This window comes from Pelodiscus sinensis, chromosome 8 (genome assembly GCF_052426305.1).
Source record: "Pelodiscus sinensis isolate ZL-2025 chromosome 8, ASM5242630v1, whole genome shotgun sequence".
Taxonomy (NCBI): domain Eukaryota; kingdom Metazoa; phylum Chordata; order Testudines; family Trionychidae; genus Pelodiscus; species Pelodiscus sinensis.
In genome coordinates, this window is record NC_143059.1 from 55,729,196 (window position 1) to 55,749,734 (window position 20,539).

Genomic DNA, 20,539 nt, shown 5'->3' on the forward strand with positions numbered 1-20,539 from the left:
AGCATTGAAGTATATTCTTTGGAATAATGGCAGAAGCATGAAAGGGCATACAAATATTTATCTTATCCGGCATATACATTTTTTATTATACCAGCTACAAAAGTGTCATGTGAACACCTGTTTCACTTTCAGGTGACATTGTAAATAAGAAACTGGCAGCATTATTGCCTGCAAATGTAAACAAACTTTGTTCCTTAAGTGATTTCCTGAACAAGAAGTAGAACTGAGTGGGCTTGTAAGCTCTAAAGATCTACATTATTTTATATTTGAGTGCAGTTATGTAACCAAAAAAATTTCTAAATTTGTACACTGCAATTTCACTATAAACAGACTGTATTACAGTACTTGTATGAGATGAATGGAAAAATACTATTTCTTGTATTTTTTTTTATAGTACAAGTGTTTGTAATAAAATATAAAGTGATCATCATATAGTTTTGTATTCTGGGCTGTAATTTAAATCCATATATTTGAAAATGTAGACAAATGTCTAAAATATGTAATACATTTCAATTGATATACTATTTTAACTGTGTGATCAAAACCGCAATAAATCATAATTAAACTTAATACAAATTTTTTAGTCAGTCACATGAGTTAACTGATGTTAGCTATCGTGTAACTGAATAGTTGTGTAACTGCATCAACATTTTAGCAGCTACATGACTATTCGATAGTCCCTGGGGGTGAAGTGGCAGCCGGTCCATTTCTGGCCACACTCTTGGGAGCTCCCTGCCACCCTGCACTGCTGACTCTCTATCAGAGGCAGCAGCACAGGGTGACAGGTGGGAGCCAATCTACAAGGGGAGCCACTTTAAAAAACAGCTTCCCGTGCAGACCAGCTCCTGCCTGCCACCCCATGCTGCTACCTCTGATACAGAGGCAGCAGTATGGGGTGGCAGCAGCCCGTGTGCGTGGGGTGCCTTAGCTCCCAACGAACAGAAGCTGCTCCATGAGATGCAGACCACCCTCCACAGAGCAGCTTCTATCTGAAGCAGGCCAAGGCTCACTGCGAACAGAGGCTACTCCGTGAGATGCCTGATAGAAGCAGCAGTTCTGGGGAGGTTGGGGGGAGGGGGGCGAGGCAGGTCCGTGGGTCCCCCCAAGCCCCGGCTCCTGACTGCCCCCCTGCCTCTGTGGGAGGCAGCAAGGGGGGGCAGGTGGGCCCGCATGTATTGGCTCCCACCTGCCTCCCTCACCCTCTGCGCTACTGCCTCTCTATCAGAGGCAGCAGTGCAGGGGTGAGGCGAAGCAGGTGAATCCAGTGCTCATGGGGAGCTGGCTTAAAAGCTGGGGCCCCACAGGACACTGTCTCCTGCCTCCCACTCCTTTGCTGCCTCTGATACAGAAGCAGCAAGCGACGGAGAGGGGAATGAATGTAGTTGACAGGATTAACCGATTAGCAGCCGAGAAGTTTAGGCTTATCAGTTATTTATGTAGTCGTCTACATGTTGACATCCCTATAATCAACAGCCCTACAATATTTTTTTTCCTTTAAAAAGCACTTACAAACATTAGATAGCATTTAAGAAAGAATGGCTGTACAGTGTTGTATAGTGCAATATTCTGTTAATCAAGATAAGAAGAAAGTCTTAATGCTTTAACTGAGGGCATCATATATATAATTTAAAAAGCAGTCCTTCTACATAAGCAAACCTGATACTGACATAATAGCTCATTCACGGCCACGCAATTCACTTACAAAATAACTTTTACATAAGCCAGTAAAATAAATATGTAAAGCTTCATGCCCAGTAATTCTTGATCATGCCGCAAAATAAAAATGTTTAAAAAGCCCACAAACCATTAACAAAGTATGAGGCACTTTCACCATAATAAGCACATTAGATTAAATTTACTTACAACAGAGAACATACAGACATCACATCTTCTACCATCCTAAGACAAATAAAACAAAGAAAAGAGAGACAGACAGAAGGAACTGACAAAAAGGATAAATCTGCAGACACTCAGTTAATGTGTTAGAGCAAAATCATCATTCACTTTTGATACCCTAGAAAGTTTGCACAACCTTAAAACATTTTAATGGGAAGTGTCGGTAGGGAGGTGATAATTCCTAAATCAGTTTCTGTTTTTAAATTCAATGTAATAATTTTCAAACACGTTTTCACCTTATAAAATCCATTTTCAAAGCAGACACCTGCCAGTTTAATTGTTGTCAGTGCTTTACTCACTATTGCCATTTCGAGGTAGCCATTTGCTTTCTTTTCAAGATAGAGCACTTGTTAATATACAGTATGTAAAAACGTTCCCAAGAAAATTAGTCATTAGCAATTAGGTTTAAAGAAAAGGGAACACTGGACGCTTTTATGACTATTGATCTATCAGTAAAAGGCAACAGAGAAAGCTCCTGGTTCGGGTATTTTCAATTACTATAGATAGATAGATAGATAGATAGATAGATAGATAGATAGATAGATAGATAGATAGATAGATAGATAGATAGATAGATAGATAGATAGATAGATAGATAGATAGATAGATAGATAGATAGATAGAAAGAATTTCTTTAAGTTCTCATATTTTTGGCTCTTAAATGAAATCACAGTATGAGTACTGGCAGTTCAAAGTGAATGCTCTGGTAACCAGGATAGTGCTATTTGAATACCCAGGGGTAAAAAAAGGTCTTAATTCACTTCCATGCTTGTCATCTTTAATGCCATATTTTAAAGCAGAATGATCTTGAAAGTTGGCACCTTCCATATCTAAACAATATCTCTTGAAACACTCTGGGTACTTCCCAACCATCGGTAGAGGGGAGAGCTGAAGTTTAACTTTAAACAGGTCACCTATTCTTTAATCATAGCTAAGCAAGCATTGAGGGAACACCTGCTTCTCTTTGTTCAGTATCATCTCAGCAAAATGATGGTCTCTGAACTGCAGTTAAATATTTAGACACATGACTGGAATGCAATCTGAGTGGAGCTGAAATCCATTCCAAAGTCTGTTCTTTTAATAGAGTGGTGAGTGAGTGTTTAGCATGTTTACTCTTTTACTCAAGGATGGCAACTCATTATTTGCAGTGCTACCTGTGTGCACTTTAAAATCAAAAGCACTGTAGTGTCAGTGATGCTTAAGCTAGTGGCTTACTCCTTGGTATTCTATAGCTCTAGCCTGGAAATAACCATGCTCCCCTCTACTCGAAAACACAACAAGAATACATTTTCAAAACGGTTTGTAGGGATTCTCCATGCAACTCTCAATGTTAACAAAGAGTCTTGGCTTTGAAAAACTATCCCTTAAAATACTAGTTTTTAAAAATAAATAAATAAAATCTTAGGATATTACAGTATCAGTTTAAACTGAAGTCAAGTGATTCCTGAAATGAAGATCTGCAAGCTAAGTCACTATTTAAGGTACTTCACTTTAAAAGCTTCTTGTCTTCTTCCAGGAACCCTGGAAACCCTGGAAGTATTTGTCATTGTGCTTCCTAAACAGTGGTTCTCCAGCAGTGGATCCCATTGAGTAAGCTCATGCTACGTATTCAATAAATTGCTGGACTGAGACCTTGGACATTAAAATCCCCTTTACAATGATATTTAAATATTATACTTAGAGATGCATCTTGGGCGTAACTTTTTAGTTTGGCTATTTTTGTTTAAACTTGATAGATAAATTGTTGGGGAATCCTTTGGGTTTTAGGAATATTGAGGTACATATCATGGCTCAGTAGACTTTCTTAAAATTTCTCTGTCCCCAACTCTGTACTCCAGGCATTTCCCAAAGTTTAAAACACATCATCAGAAAATCTGGCATCTCCCTCAAAAAACTGACGGCATTCTGCCCAACAATATAATACCCTGTAACATTGACTCAGATATTTCCTCCCTCTCACCCTAAAAAAGCAAAACACTCCCAAACATATACAAACCTAAATATGGCAAATGGTTAGAGCTAGAAACCCAACTGGTGGTCGGAAATAAAAAGCACAATTGGATATTCTCTGTTCTTCATTTCATAGCATTGTGGAGTTTTACTTGCCTGTTTTACAATGTTTGCCTTATCTTTAGCTCTTTGATCTTTTGTTAGTTTTAGTCACAAATTTAAATCCTAAAGTGTAGTATGTTATCTTTAATTAGCAGATCCACTGTTAAGCTATAAAGGGACTTGCAGAGAGATCTTATTAGATATGGTCTCTGTTTACCTGAAATCTAAAATCTTGTGACTAAAATCTGTGGTAACTAATTGAAAGAAAATTATGTCTGAGGGGATGAGACAGCATAAAGTGCACATCAGCAAGTTAACCACATGGGAATCAGTACAGCCCAACATGAAGTTTTATTAAACAACCAACCATCCCAGATATCCAACATGGCAGCTAGAACCATTTCTCCCACAATTTGGCCTATGGTGTAAAAATAGGAGATAAGCCTAGGGGGTTTTGATCATCTATGAATCCTTAAACTACTTTTATAGGAAGCAATGTTTTCCAAGGTTTCAGCCTCACATTAAAAAATATTAAAAAACAGGAATTCAAATGATAGGTTGGACCTCCCTGGTAAGGATGTTAAGAGGCGGGTAACTGACTAATCGTGTAGTCAATACAATTTGTATCAACTACATAATTAGTTGATAAGGGAAGATGCTCTGTTCCAGCTCGGGTTCAGTCCAGGAGCTACCCCTGCTGCAGTTGTGCAGTTTAAATATAGTAGTAGCCAGGTGGGCAGGCAGCCCGGCTCCCACTATATTTAAACTGAAGAGCTGCAGAAGGGGGTTAGTCCCATATCTGTGCAAGCTAGGACAGAGCTGGGACCCCTGCGGCTCTGCATTTTAAATGTAGGAAGAGACGGGTTGCTCTTCCTACATTTAAAATGCAGAGCCACAGCAGTCCCAGATCAGCGCAAACCAGAACTGCTCAATCCTAGCTCCGAGCTACCCCAACTGCAGCTCTGCATTTTAAATGTATTAAAAGCCCAGCAGCTCTTACTACATTTAAAATGGAGAGGCACAGCGGCCCTGGACTGGCAAGAGCTGGGACCGCTTGGTTCCAGCTCATGCTGGGTACAGCAGCCCTTATTCGTGGCAGCCCAGGCTGGCCATGGGCAGAGGCTGCTCTGGCAGTAGCCCCTGCCTGCAGCCAGCCCGGGCTGCTGTGGACAGGGGCCCGCTTGATAGAGGCAGCAGTGGGGGCAGGTGGCACCAGGGAGATGGTGCTGGGGAGAACTGGCTTTTAAACACCAGCTCCTATGGGGGGAAGGGGAAGCGAGTAGTTGAGTACTTGCTTAAGCTTAAGCTTGACTTAAGTCAAGCTTAAGCTTATCGGGTAGTCGAGTACTTGACTACTCGCTTACGTCCCTACTCCTTAGTCTGGCTCCCTGGGACTTGACTAGTCCCAGATGAGGGATTTTGCCACACCAGGGGAGGTTATTTTTGGCCTCCTATTGCCAGACTTACCCCCTACTCTGTCCTCTACTCTGTGGACTTCCCTGCTCCCTCCCACAGCTCAGCTGAGCCATGGGCCAGCTCCTGGACCCCCTGCATCATGATGGGCTTCCGGCCCATCCACCCACCGCACTGCAAGAAATCTGATCCTGGAACATCCATGGTCCTGCCGGACCAGAGAGTTCTGGTGTGTAGAGGTGGAAGCAGTAGTAAAACTAAGACAGTTTTTGGCTTCTCAAACACAGACATAAAAAAAATACAGAATGAAAAAATGGCCCCGCTGAAGCCAATGGGCACTGAAGTCAATGTGAGTTTTGCCACTTATTTCAGTGGGACCCGAATTTCATTCTCTACATCCTAATTCCATAAACACTAACTCACAGGAGTACTCTTCACTTATGTGAGCAGTCCCATTAGTTTCAATAGGTTTGTATGTGTAAGGCCTACTTGTGGAAGGAAGGGTTCACAGGATCAGCCTTGTATTAGCAACAAGGCCAAAGAATTATTTTTTCCCATTGCTGAACTCACTGCACATCAATGAGTAACATAACAGAAAATCTGGCACAAATATTGGGATACAGAATCCAGTTATTAATCCAGTGACCTAGTCTGGGTTAGTTTCTATGGATTTTCACTACAAGTTATTTGGTGCTGGGTGCTTCATGACATTGATGATGAAGAGAAAAGCCTACGCTTACCAAGGTAAGCTATAAACATCAATCCAGTTGGCCAGTAATACATTTATCAGCACAAAGTTTCCAACCTTACTGAAACCCATGAATCATAAAACAACAGTAATCAGAGTAGAGTGCAAGGAGGAACACTTCCCAATCCAGAAGCAACTCTACCCTTTAACTTACGTTTTCAGTGGTGTCTTCTTTTTTTTTGCAGGTTTATTTAGGTTGTCTCCTTCAGTTCCATTTGTTTCATTGCCATTGGCTGGTATCTCAAAGGAGGCTGGAGATTTGGAAGGTGAGCTGGTGATCTTTGAAGACGGCCTGAAAGAATCAATTGAATCCTCGCAGGTGTCTGGATCAAAACTGTAAGCTTCTTGTGGCAATTTGGGAGATTCTTGCATTTTTGTAGTGGAAGAGAATGGGTTAAAGTTGGGATCATCCCACTTGTCAATATCAAAAGTATAAGAACCTTTTGAAATCGGGATATCACTGGGCTCAGTGAGTGACTTGGTTGGTGTGGTAGGAGCATTATCAAGCTTTTCCACTGTCTTTTTAGTCTTTGGCCTCCTTAGTGGCATTTTGGCACCAGATTTTTTACCTGTCTTTTTGGGCGGGGCAGTGCTTTCTTGCAGGTCTTCTCTGCTGCCCCTTTCCTCAGAATAATCAAACTCTAGTCTCACAGCTAGACCTTTGACTGGAGGATCCTCTTGTCCTCCAGTGTCAGATGGAGTCACCTTCACAGCCTCTGGTGCCGTTGTAAGAGGTTGGGTTTTTTTACTGGCAGGGGGAGAATTTTGCACTTTGCTGCCTCCAGTACTAAATGTACTATTCCCTTCAAAGTTCTCTTGCTCAAAGGGATAGGAAGTTTCAGGCTCAGCGGGGACCTCCTGTTTCTCTGCAGAGATTTGGGAAGGTTCAGTACATTCAGATTTAATTGATTCAACTTTTACTTCAGACACCAGTTTTTCTTCACTCGGGACAAAAGCTTGTTGGGTAATGTCAGATGGTTCTTGTTGTGTTTCTTTCACTGGTGGAGAGTCTGCAGATTTTTTTGCAGATTGCTTCTTCTTTAAGGAAGGTGGCCTGGGTTTCTTTGTTCGTTTAAGGGTACTAGAAGCACTACTTGACCCAGTATTGAACACATCTGCCGTTGGAACTACAGTCTCATTATTGCCAAGATAAGAAACTCCATCAAAATCACTAGCTTGCAAACTAAGGGACCGAGACAAAGTAGTTCTGGAAATTGGGACCGAATCTGTGGATTTCCTTCTAACATTCACTTTAGGGTCACAATTCGTAGCTTCTGGAGTGCTAGGTTCTAAGTTACGGAAAGAATCTACCAATTCAATGTTATCAAAGTCTAAGTTGTAAGTCCCACTGCTGGCTATAGGCTTATCCTCATCAAAGACAGTAGAAAATGAATGGGAGGGAGGACGGAAAGGGCTTTCTTCAATTGATTCAACGTGCGATGCATCAATTATGGACACAGTATCGGAACAGGATCCTACGGGAACAAGGAGAAAAGTCAGTAAATGAAACACATCATTTCATGTGCCCCAGATACTTTTCTGTTTAAACTTTTAAGTATTTTTATTATATTTTATTTAGAAAATATACCAAAAATGCAACAAAACAAAATGCAAGTGATACAATTGGACTAAATCCTAAATGAAAGGACATGCGTACCTCAGGAGTATATTTAACTCATGACATAAAAGCAGAAGGATGTTTGGACACTTCTTTTTTTCTTTTGTAGTCTGGTGACACTACATTATAATATACATTTGTGAAAGTTTACATGGAGTATTTTTAGTGGCTATTTCACAGCTTGCTGGACAGATGGAACCTGAGTTAGCAGAATATGCTAAAATACCCTGCATACTGGGTAATCTTACTGCCAAATACTTGCTTACCCACAATTCCCATTAGGATAATGGTTTCATACCTTTCATTTACAGAAGTGTGTCAAAACATATTATTTTACAGTAACTGGTATTGTAGTCCTCAAATTTGACTGAAACTTCAGTGATTTGCATATTTTTCTCAGTTTAATGTCCCCACATTCTAGCTTGCCCATCCTTGTATAACAAGAAAAGCCTGGAGGTGGGTTTTTTTCCCCCTCAAGGCTTATCAATACTACTTTTGTTTTAGCCAGGTTGGGGGGGAGAAGGAGGAGAAGAGTCAAAATTCAAAATTGATAACTCCATTTTCATATGTCTATACATATGAGTTATTGATAACCTCAAATTTAAAAGAAATCAAAATAAAATCAAGAAAGTTGTCAACAAAAAAGTTGACTATACAAACTTTTCTGGAATTTCACTTTTCTGTTTGAAACTGTCTCACTTTACTAAATTTGTTATTAATAGTGGAGAAAAACCCCATTTGGGACATTTAAAACTAAGCAGTTAAAGCAGAAACAATCATATTTTAGGACACAGGCAGAAAAGGAAATGGATTAACTGACCTGGTGACAGAGGTGGCAGTCTCCTGCCATTAGATTTGTTACCAGGGTCGGGAGTACAGATGTTAGTAAGTAGTCATTTATATGATTAACCAATAAGCTTGAGCTTATTGGTTAATTGTAATGATTTCATGTACCACCCCGTTCCGCTGACTCTGTATCAGAGCCAGCAAGAGAGGGGCAGGCGGGAGCTGATGTTCGGGGGAGCCAGCTTGAAAGCTGGCTCGCCACAAGCACCGGCTACTGCAAAGCCACTTCTCTCCACCCCACACTGTTGCCTCCGATAGAGAGGCAGCAGCATGGGGGGAGACAGGCGGGAGACAGCACACATGAGAAGCCATTTTGCCACTTGTATCAATTCTCACAAAGCTGTTTGCCCCGCCCCTCGTGCTGCTGCCTCCCACTGCCCCTCCCCCTGTGCTGCTGCCTCTAATTGAGTGACAGCAGCATTGGGGGAGGAGGGTCATGAGGGTGCTGGTATACGCAGGAAGCAGCTTTCAAGCCAGATCCCTGTGTGTATCAGCTCCTGCAGAGCCTCTTGCCTCCTGTGCTGAAGCCTCTCTATCACCTTATACACAATATACACACCACCCTACTGGATTGTGATGTTTGGATCTGTCAAATTTTAACCATTTTTTAACCAGAAAAAGCAGATTTCAGCAGGTCAATATTTACAAATTTGTCCACGCCTATTGAGCAAATAGATGCCCATTTGCCATTTTGTCGAAAGGCATTTTATATAAAGTTTAATTTTTGCCTAGTTATAATTTTTCTGCATCTATTCTGGTCTCAATCAATAAAAGTTAGAAAATTAAAACACCTGAATTTGTGAAGAGGATAAGAAATAGTGATGTTCTTATTTTATCTTGGTTTATAAATTGCCTACAGAGTCCAAAAATGGGTATTTTTCCAGAGCTGGATCATTAGTGGGATACATGAGAAATTTAGTTTCAAATGAACATTTGAAATCAAGGTTGCATATCACACAGTATAGTTATATAATAGTATTAAACATACAAAATAGTGTATTATAAGGTTTTCACTGTGTTCTTAGTAACTTTTCACATGATTTGTATTTCTGTATACTGTATACTAATTTTTAGGTCTTGGTTTGACAAAGCCCTGGATGGGATGATTTCCATTTTCTCTGTATGGATAGCAGCAAATTTTGCAAGGTTCTTGATACAAAATTTGTATCCACAACCACATATGTAGCTGCAAAAATGAGCTGCAGATATAAAGCAGATACCCATGGATATAAAGTGGATATCTGCAGATTTGCAAGGCTGTACTTGCTATCTTCCAACTATCCTACTCTGCTTATGTTCAGAAAAGTGCTACCCACTGGCAGTGACCACAGGGAATTCACACTTGCTTTAAATACAAGAGCAAGTCATGTGGTCATATGAATAAAAGTATTGGTTCAGGGGAAAAAAACATTCCTTAAAAACCATACAGTTTATTTACAAATGTGTTTTAAATTATGCTGCTACAAAGACTAATGGAAGGTTACAAAATAAACTCTCAAGATCTGAATAGATATTTGCTGGTTGCCATCTTCTCACTAATATCAGAATAAAATGCATTTATCAATGAACAGTAACCAATCAAATCAGACGTTTTGGGATTTCATTCAAAGAAAGCACTGCAATCTTTCAGGTTAAAAGGATTAAGAAATCATAGAATAGTACAGAATCTGGTGACAGTCATATTTCCTTTAAGATTGCTTAAGTAGTCATACATCCTCCATCACCATAAGAAATTTGAGCAGTGTGATACACAATGAATCAGATATTACGATGTTTGACTAGCTGTTCATTTGTTTCAATCATTAATAATGACAGAATGTTAAAAACAGTTTGTTACTCATACTACACAAGTAATTTCAAAAGTATAGCTACTATATATGTATATTATACTTGTCACTGTCATTTAATTGCGATAAAGACTCATTAACAGAGCTAACTGGAAAATGGTAGAACTGTTTTCTATTGGGAAAAGCTGTTGCATAAAAATCAGACCAGAACCAAAATTTTGGAAATTGCATTTCTTTTTTCCTGCACAGTTCTGTCCATTAATACTTTGTGTTAAGGTAGCATGGATGAAAGAGAAATACAATCTATAATTATTACTATTGTTTAAATCCTTACAACTATATTTTACTACTAGATCCTGTGGATAGAAAGTATTTTCTCTTTGTTCAGGGGCAGTTATGTATCTGGGTAAGGAATTTTGCAAAATAGCAGATACTAATGCTAATCAGGTGACACTATTTTAAGAGTGTGTCTTTTTTTCTTCTTACTCTAAAAGGGTTGTGTTAGGATTCCTTCTTACTGACTGTTTTTTAATTAGAGTTGCTGTTGCCAGCTGAGCTGGTGTTCCCTTTGACACTGATCAGTGTATTGCTAAGGAGACACCAGAAGTGTCACAAAACTCCAGTAGTAGACTAATCTGTACACATAACAGTGGAAGATAGCTAAATGCAATTAATAATAAATTACTGAATAGCTCCAATATGCTTGCATAGTCCAAATGTAGGTCAGTGGATTACAACAAGGAATCTTCAGAAAACTATGTTAATAATCTGCTATATATTTGAAAGCATTTGTGTATCTGTTTGTTCAAGAATTCCTCCTAAAAGGTAAGAGCAAGGACTATCAAAATTAGTATGCAGTTTCCCCTTATAACAACTTAAAAACCAAGATAAGGGTTTGGTTGTGCCAGGAAAATGGGATGTGCCCAGAATGAATCATTGAATCATAGGGTTGGAAGTAAAGATGTTAAATAGTGACTAATTGACAAATTGAATAGTCAATGCATTTTGCATCGACTATTTGATTAGTCGATAGGGTGATTTCGCCTATGAAGTGTAGCAACAGCCCTAGGTGAACGCTCCTGTGGAGCCCGGGTCAGCTGGGGACTCCAGCTGATCCTGGACTCCATGTGGCGCTGCTGCTTTGAAACTCCGCAAAGAGTCCAAGGCCGGGGTCCCTGTGGGGTTTCAAATCAGCAGCGCCACATGGAGCCCGGACTGAGTGAGAGAGTCCTCAACTGATCCTGGGTTCCACATAGTGCTGCCACTTTGAAATGCCACGGGGAGCCTGTCGTCAAGTTCTCTGTGGCATTTCAAAGTGGCAGAGCCATGTGGAGCCCAGGGTATTTAAATCCCCCGCGGATTTCCCTACTACGATAGCTGAAATTAACATGCCCCTTCCAGAAAAGGGGCCAGTGTAGACATAGCCCAGGAGTCCCCGATTCAGCCGCTGCTGGTCAGTTTCAGCAGCGGCTGAATCGGGGACGCCTGCAGCAGAGCAGCTGGAGTGCTGCCGGGTTGGTCAGGTAGCGCCGACCCTTGGCACCGCGAGCCCAACCCAGCAGCACCCCAGCTGCTCTGCCCCAGGTGTCCCCAAGTCAGCCGCTGCTGATACTGATCAGCAGCTGACTCCAGAAAGCCAGAGGCAGAGCTGCTCTGCCCCGGGCTTCCTGGAGTCAGCCGCTGGTCAATTTCAGCAGCGGCTGAATCCGGGACAGCTGGGGTGCTGCCGGGTTGGTTCCGCAGCCCCGAGGGGCAGCGCTACTGGACCTACCCGGCAGCACTCCAGCTGCTCTGCCCCCAGCTTCCCCAATTCAGCGCTGGTCAATTTCAGCAGCGGCTGAATCGGGGAAGCTGGGGGCAGAGCAGCTCCAATGGTCTGGCTGCCCGGAGCACTTCCGGGTTCCTGATGGTGCCGGACCATCAGTAGTGCCGGACCATCAGATGCCGGACTATCGGAGTTTTACTGTAAATCTTTTAGGAATAAATACAACATAATGAACAAGTAGGGACTTCATTTTGCCAGGCATCAAAAGGACTGAGGCCTCATTGTGCTGGGTATTGTACAAACATATACGAACAGTTGATTTCTGCCCTAGAGGCTTACAATCTAAAAGACAGAAACAAATGATTGGTTGGGGTTGGGGATATATAACAAAGCAAATTAAGACTGTGACTAGGGAGGAATGAGCTTTTAGTAGTTACATTTTTCCTTGTGATGGAGGTTCATTTCTTTAAGGATTAAATATTCTCCTGCAGACATGTATAGGTAACAGAGAACAACCCATTTAAGAAAGTTGCAATGCTTTCCAACAGTTTGAAATAAAATGATGTTGAAATTCCACTAACAGCTCCACATACAGGAATATCTGATTCCTTCCTCTTCCATGGCTTTCTCCCCACCCCCACCTCACCATGCTCCCAATCCATGCCTTTACTTATCCATGTAGTCTTGTGCTCTTCAGTGCACATTTGGGATTAGCACTGTCAATTTTTGTTATTGTTAGTTTGTGAATATATCTAAAACATGGGTTTTTGGTAGCAATTAATTATTACATTGCTGTAGGACTACATTATAGCAAAATGCGCACAGTCTCTTCCAATGACAGAACCACAGCAGATGGAGACGTGAATTGTACTTTCTGTTGTGAGACAATACCGCTTTATTACTACAGAGCTTTTTAAGACTCTGATCTTTTGACATGAGCAGTGTATCAAAAGCGCAATGAATTTTGCCCTTTCACATCAAAATGATCTAAACAAAAGAGCACTACTGCTTGCAACATTTTATCACAAAGGCTGCAGTTTATTCATTGAAGAATACGTTATGTAATGTACACATGATGCAGTTGTTAGAAGGCGAAATTTGTCCCTGTGCCGAGGGCCAACACAAGGTTTAATGTACTGCTTAAATCTCACTTTTGGCCCTATTTTGAGGACTTATGTGGTTAATAGATTTTGCGCTGGCCTGCTGCACAGGGGTGAAACTCACCTGCACACCAGTGGATGGACATGAGATACTAGGCTGTACTGAGTGGATAACTGATTACATGAAGCACAAAAGTGCAACTCAAGTGGGTTATGATGACTAGAGACAGAGTCCAAGAAGGCAATTCCAGTCTTTTATTCACTATGGGTACATCTACACTGCATGGCTATTTCGGGATACCAGAGGTATGCCAGAATAGCTACCCTGTGTCTACATTAGCCGCAAGTTATTTAAAAATATTTTTCAAAATAACGGGTGCACTGTTTCACCATCCTGGTATACCTCATTGCACAAGGGAAATGAGATGGCTTGAAATAGCGAGGTATTTCGAAATACGGTGCTGTGTCAATGTGCCAAATTTCAAAATAAGCTATTTCAAAATAGATTTGAAATAAGTTATGCAATTTGCATAGCGCAAATTGTGTATCTTATTTCGAGTTTAGGCTCCTGTGTAGACACACACTATGGTATAGGGCCCAGCCTTCCATTCCTTATGCAAGAAAAGATCTTGGACCTGAATGAGAGTTTTGCCTGGGTAAGGCATGAACAGTCAGATCCACTATGTCAAACTCACATCTACAGACATATCAAAAGTATGAAGAATTTATGCTGATGTAAACCAAAGAAGAGCATCAAGTAATGGCTTAGAGCATCAGTTCTCAATCAAGGGTCCATAACTCATGGGGAAGAAGGGGTAGCGTGTGAGCCAGTTTCTGGAGAGGTCTATGAAGCATGGCCAGTGTTACATTGGCTGGGGCCCAGGACAGAAACTTCTGAGACCCAAGCCCTACTGCCCATCAACAGAAGCCATATACCCCACCACCTTGCAGGGCAGATGCAACAAATCCTCCTGGCTTGGTGCTGAAGGCAGGAGCCTCCCCCCACTCCCTACAGTTGAAGCCTAGTACACCCACCCAGCCACCATGCTGGGACCTAGAGTTTTTATGGGGTGGCCTCAAAAAGAAACAGTTTAGAAACCCTAGATGACAGAGACAGAAATTCTGGCTTTTTGGAAATCATGCAATGGCCCACGGGCAAGGTACTGAACCGGGCCTTCAGGAGCATTTGGTTCTAGTCTCTACTTTCCCACAGGCTTCATTTGCACTCTCAAGCAAGTCCATTTGCCTCTCCGTGCCTCAGTTTCCCCTCCCTCCTTTTGTCTGCTTAAATCATAAGCTCTTTGGAGCAACAGGGACTGTTTCTGCTACATGTCTGTCGAGCCTAGCACAATGGGGAGCTGATCTCAGTTGAAGATTCTAGGCACCTTACCATTTTTCCCTTCCACATCCCTGCTTCCTTCCTTTTTCTTTCCATTTATATGGTTTCCCCCTCCCCCCCAAAAAATATTAAACCCAGGCCCTTGAAAAAACATGGAACTAACATGACATTTGTTGTGATCACTTTGCTGTTTGTGAGTTACATGCTTTCCCTCACCTCTTTGGGGCAGGATGGCGGTACAACTGTGTTTGCACAATGCTTAGTACAATGAAGCCCTGTTCTTGGCTTGCTCTTTACGCACGGCCACATTAAACAACAATAATAAATCTCCGGTTGTTCCAAAATACTGTAAATCTCATAAAGCCAGACAGTCTCATGGGGGTTATATGCCACTGTGGGCAGAAGTCTCACAAGAACAATTAATCTTTAATCCAAACCAGGTTTCTGAGCAGAGAGGCAACATGGCTGTGGAAACGCTGGCTAAATGGTGCCTTCTACAATGCTCTCACTGCTGGAATTGCCACAAGGCTAGGGGGACATGGTGGGAAATTTTCCCCAAAGTTTAGTTCAAACAAACCCTCCGAGTGAGAGCACCCACTAGTCCGACAACCACAGCAGCTACTCTAGCAATCTCCTCTCTTGGGCATCTCCCAGCTCAACTGCATGTGAATGGGGGATATACCACATGGCTCACCCTGCTAGCTGCTATAGCAGCACATTAGGGGGTAAGGAGAATAAGAGACGAGCCAAGCTAGCTGCTGCTGGTCTGAGTCGGTGTCCAGCAGCCGGCCCAGACTCAATCCGGCATCTGAAGAGCTGGTAGTGGGAAGGATCCTGGAACCCTGTTTCCCCACCCACGAGTTAGAGGAGACCCAATCTCCCACCCAACTCACATGCATATAGGGGAGACCTCCTTCACTCACAGAACTGTGTACCTAAAGGACTGATATCTAGCCTTAAGCTTTAACTCAGGGTGGACAATAATTTTTGAAGGGGGGGGGGGGGGCACCTGGAAGGGGCGGAGCTTCAGGCAGAAGGGGCGGGCCAGGAGACTTCCCATGCTCCCCTGCCCACAAACCCTGATTGGCTTGGGGGTGGGAGAGCACATGAAGTCTCTGCCCCCGCCCACACCCTGAAGGGGCATATGGCGCCTAAAGAGAACCACCTTTTTAAACAGCTGGTGGTTCCCTCTAGTTCTGTGCGACCCTTGTGGGGCGAGGCAACTTTGTGTGCTCCCCCATTCCCAGGTCTCCATTGGCCTGGGGATGGGGGAGTGGCAGGGTTAGATTAAATGACTTGACAGGCCGGATCCGCGCCACAGGGGCAGTCTTGACCACCCGTGCTTTAACTACATTTTACTTTCATAACCTTTATTAAATTTGCTCTGGAGTTCAATAAATTAAAAATTCTCACCATGGCAGAAATGCACCCAAGAGAGTCTTTTCTTGTTTCACAGATCATATAACAGAAACAAAAGACAGAACTATGTAGCACTTTAAAGACTAACAAGATGGTTTATTAGGTGATGACCTTTCGTGGGCCAGACCCACTTCCTCAGATCAATATGTGGAAGAAAATCGGCACAACCATATATACGAAAGCGATACAATCAAAAAAAAGTGAACGCATGTGAAATTGACAAATCAAATTTTAGAACAGAGTGGGGGTGAGGGGGAAAGGTAAATTTATGTGAGGTAGTGACATAGGGGTGATAATAGGGGAAGTTTTATTACCTCACAGAAATAATGAAATTACCTCATCACCTAATAAACCATCTTGTTAGGCTTTAAAGTGCTACATAGCTCTGTCTTTTGTTTCAGCTACACCAGAGTAACACGGCTGCATCTCTATCACTATTCTAAATCATATAACAGGCCTGATCCATCACTACTTTCTTCATAACACAATGGAGAATCAGGCCATATTTTTTAAAAACAAAGATGATGGTGCCAAAACATTAGTAAAGTTTTATCAGGAGACTGATGTGTTGATACTATTTTTAAAAAGTCTATGCTGATCACAGTGTTTAATAAGTACAGGCAGTCCCCGGGTTACATGGATCTGACTTACACTGGATCCCTACTTACGAACGGGGTGAGGCAACCTCGCACTAGCTGCTTCTCCCCAGCAGACCAGGGAGACGTGAAGCTAGCGCCCCCTCCCCCCCCCCCCCAGCAGATCAGGGAGATGCAGAGCGTCTTCTCAGCAGACACCTCAGCTTGAGAATAAAGGACTGAGGGAAGTGAGGTGTGGGAGAATAAAACTGAGCTCTGGAGAAATGTTTGGCTAGAGTTTCCCCTACAATATGTACCACTTCCGACTTACATACAAATTCAACTTAAGAACAAACCTACAGTCCCTATCTTGTACGTAACCCGGGGACTGCCTGTAATTGTCATTACTAAACTAGGGCACGTATGCTATTTTTTTCCTTCGCGAGAGGGAGCAGCATATAACAACTAATCTTCCCGACATCCTTTTATTAGTACCCTTTCTTTATGGGAGATTAACACCGATGTCCCATTGCAGCAATGGTGACCAACCTGCGGCTCTTCAGGGTAGTAGGGGTGGCCTGAGAGAAAATTATGTTTACCGTTACCCATGGACAGAGTTGCCAGATTCTGCTGGTTTCCGTCGTCCTAGTTTTTTTCCTACTGATTTTTCTAAAGTGACACACATGTAAAGCAAGGGCATGTGATGTGAAGTGTGTGCTAACTGCGCTCCCTCTGCATACAACCAAAGCACTGCTATGGGTTCGATTGGCACCCAACCCCTCAATTCTAGGTGTGCAAGTGCTGGTAGCAAAACTACTTTACCCCAGGAGACTATTATAACACTCTTGGAGCCCATTGAGATGAAGAAGGGCCACTCATGCGGCCCACTCATTAGCCTTACAGCCACGTCTTTCTGAGTGATCCAGCCCGCTCGCTATATATTCATTACCTGTGTCTTCCAAGGGAAGCTGTGTCCTTACTTCCTGTTCAGCTGAGTCTGCTGCTGCTGCTGCTGCTGCTGCTGCTTCTACCACCACTGCTTCCAGTGGTATCTGAGATGGTGCAGGTGGAGCCTTTACAGGAGTTGTGGATTCTGGTGTCTCGAACGCTTCTTCAGAGTCTGAACTCCTGGGGTAAATACAAAACAAGTGTTTCTTTAACAACCTGGGCCAGTGAGCACACTGAGCATTCATGTGTGGAAGGGGCAAGTTGTACTTCGCAATGCAGGGTTTTGCCTTTGCATTTCTCAAAGGCAAGCCATGATGGATTAATTTCACACATGATTTCTAGAGCAAGAATAGCCTGCCTGCAGGTTTTCTCTGAAGAAATCTTTTTTGCGACATACGGTTTCTTTGTCACAAAGTGAACATGCACTAACAATGTAAAAGCTTCCCAAGAAGCCTGCTGCATGGTGTAAAGGAAACTCCAGTATGAAAGCCCAAAACAACGGAACCTTTTTTGAATTTCTGGAAACTTTCTTGTCACAAGCACAGACAAACGAACACAGAAAGACAAAAAGTCTTTCAGGAGAGTTTCATAGCTGTTTATTAAAGGCTACGTCTCTAAAATAATCAAGCCTCATACTGCTGTGTGTGTTCTGACAAGCTAGAGGACACACACTAAGGTAAATGATGGATAAGTCTCAACAGCAAGCCTCTGGCCAGCCCAACTCCTCAGAAATGTTATATTTCATCACGGCTGTATTTTTACATAGCATTTTCGGCAATGATGAGTGACAAGGCTGAAAAATACATTGACTCCTATGTGCTTTCAGTGATATATTTCCACCACTGCATTGTCACATACACATACCAAAATAAAAAAATAAAAAATAGAAGGATCGCAATGGGTGCAAGCATATCAAGAAGACAACAATATGCACAAGGGAGACAACCAAATGCAATGCAAGCTTGAAAAGAAACAATTATACAAAAGGATGCACTGTTAGCCTAAAAATCAAATGAAGATGTTGCTCTACAGGGAATACCACTTTAGGAAACTGTCCTCCTAGATCTGAAAGCTATTCACTTGATTTACTTTGAAACAAAAAAGCAAACTATATTTTAACATTTTAAAAGCCATTTTTGTCTGCCAAGAATGAACTAACAATATTGTCTTGTTAATTACTTAGTAACTGTTTCCACTAATCAGATGCAGTTTTTTTTCTCACTGGATCTGTAATATAATGAATTGAATGGTGTGACAGTTTCCTGAAAAACAAGTCTGACTTGCCTATTTCCAGTGACTCTCTGCATGGCTAGGAGACTGTAGTCTCCACTGCTTCTCACAGCTGTCCACATCCAGCGCGCCCACTGCATTGGGGACAAAATGTGCCATGAAGTGAAAGCCATTTCATCCGTGGAAGCACTCTACAAGTCGTCCAGAAACAGTATGTAGAATTGAGGATTTCTCAGACTTCATAAAAGTTAAAAGAAAACACTGTACTGCCAAGTCATAAATTCTGTTTGGGTTCCCAAGGCTTTTAGATTATCTGAAGCAGCTCCGCGTCAGCTGAAGTACAAGTGGTGGATTTGCATTATGTGACATTTGCTTAAATCTCTCAGAATGAAGCTTGTGCGGGCTATAGCAGAAAAGATCCTGTTGTTCCTGACAGATCAAGTGATTAGACAGACCAGATTCTCTCCAGTTATCTGTGAAGAATTCCAATGAGAATTCAGTCTTCCTAGTTACATTGTTATAGCACAAGCATGTACTTGGACCCTACCATTAGCTTTGGAACTATCTGGTTACACTACATCACTGCAAAGCAGAAAGATTTCTGCTCAGAGTTACTCTGTTTGTTTTTTTTCCTGGTCAGGTCTATTGTACATAAGTGCCTGGGGAACTTCACAAAGATTAAAGTGTCTATCAGTAACGACTACTGCATCAACTTCCCCAAATGAATTCTTGGCTTCAGAGCTCAAACCATATTTATTCAGCATCCTATAGAGTTCAGCATGCTCAGGGGAAGAGGTGGATTGTAGTTTTTAAAATTATATTATTTCAATATTTTAAGATCAAGATTCATTACAAACAAGGAACTTCTGTAAATAAAAAGAAAGCCTTACTTATGAGCATCTAGCTGAACAAATACAGTCCTTTCCCTTTTCCTGACAATTTCAGGGAACCTTTAATTTCACTTATGTCTTTGAAACTATCTGGGAGAAAGCAATTTGGTTACTCTTTGATGTTTTTCTAACAGAGAAAATGTATTTTAACTAAAAAAATAAATAAATAAATAAAATAATTACCATGTATATGAAAAGGACTGAAAACTAACACAAATCCATCATCATTTTACATAATTCCATCATGTTTTCTGCATAAAAGAAAGAATACATCTCCTTTCCTCCTTTTAAATATATAAATGTAGCGTGATATCATATTGATGCAAATATAGTGTAGTCCTAAAACTGTAATAGCTTAATATATGTGTAAAAAAGTGTTATAAATATATACAATATGCAGCATGAGTATTAATTGGGTATATACATATACTGTATGACTTATTTTATGAGAAAATATTTACTTTCACACCTATTCATAACTGTAATTTACATATAAAAACTGACTTAATGACACTTTCCAACTTCCATCGTGATCCTACCATGAGACAGCTGTTTGTTTTTCTTTGCAGATTAATTTATTCTGTTTCTTCCTTGGTGACGGGCACAACCTGAAAGGGCCAGCTGCTGGAAGTAGTCAGAGGAAACTCCCTGAGTTCAAATCAAGTCTACTGGATAAGAAAGAAGGGGGCCTTGTAGCCTTCACTACTGGCTGGATTGATGGAGAAGTGACAGATCCAGCAGGACTCGATTTATTGTGTCTATTATAGATGCACTAAATCGACAGCTGATCAACCTCCTGCTGACTCCAGTACTCCACCAGAATGAGAAAAATAGGAGGAGTCGCTAGGAGAGTTTTTTCTGCCAACACAGCGTGATGTGAACCCCAAGGTAAGTAGATTTGAATTATGGCACT

The 20,539-nt window shown here is 41.7% G+C and overlaps 1 protein-coding gene across 12 annotated transcripts in view; it reads right to left on the reverse strand.

Moving 5' to 3' along the window:
* The window catches only part of TACC2 (transforming acidic coiled-coil containing protein 2), a 207,854-nt gene that overhangs the window by 45,430 nt on the left and 141,885 nt on the right, over positions 1–20,539 (reverse strand). For 7 of the 12 annotated variants that reach the window (XM_075935333.2, XM_075935331.2, XM_075935334.2 and 4 more), the window contains 3 exons: positions 17,508–17,686; positions 6,264–7,584; positions 1,864–1,899 (listed from right to left, as the gene is read on the reverse strand). In XM_075935333.2, the coding sequence (XP_075791448.2) occupies positions 1,864–1,899; positions 6,264–7,584; positions 17,508–17,686 (1,536 nt within the window). The remainder of the gene's footprint in view (positions 1–1,863; positions 1,900–6,263; positions 7,585–17,507; positions 17,687–20,539) is intronic. The other 5 variants (XM_089780192.1, XM_075935330.2, XM_006111422.5 and 2 more) reach the window with 1 other exon arrangement.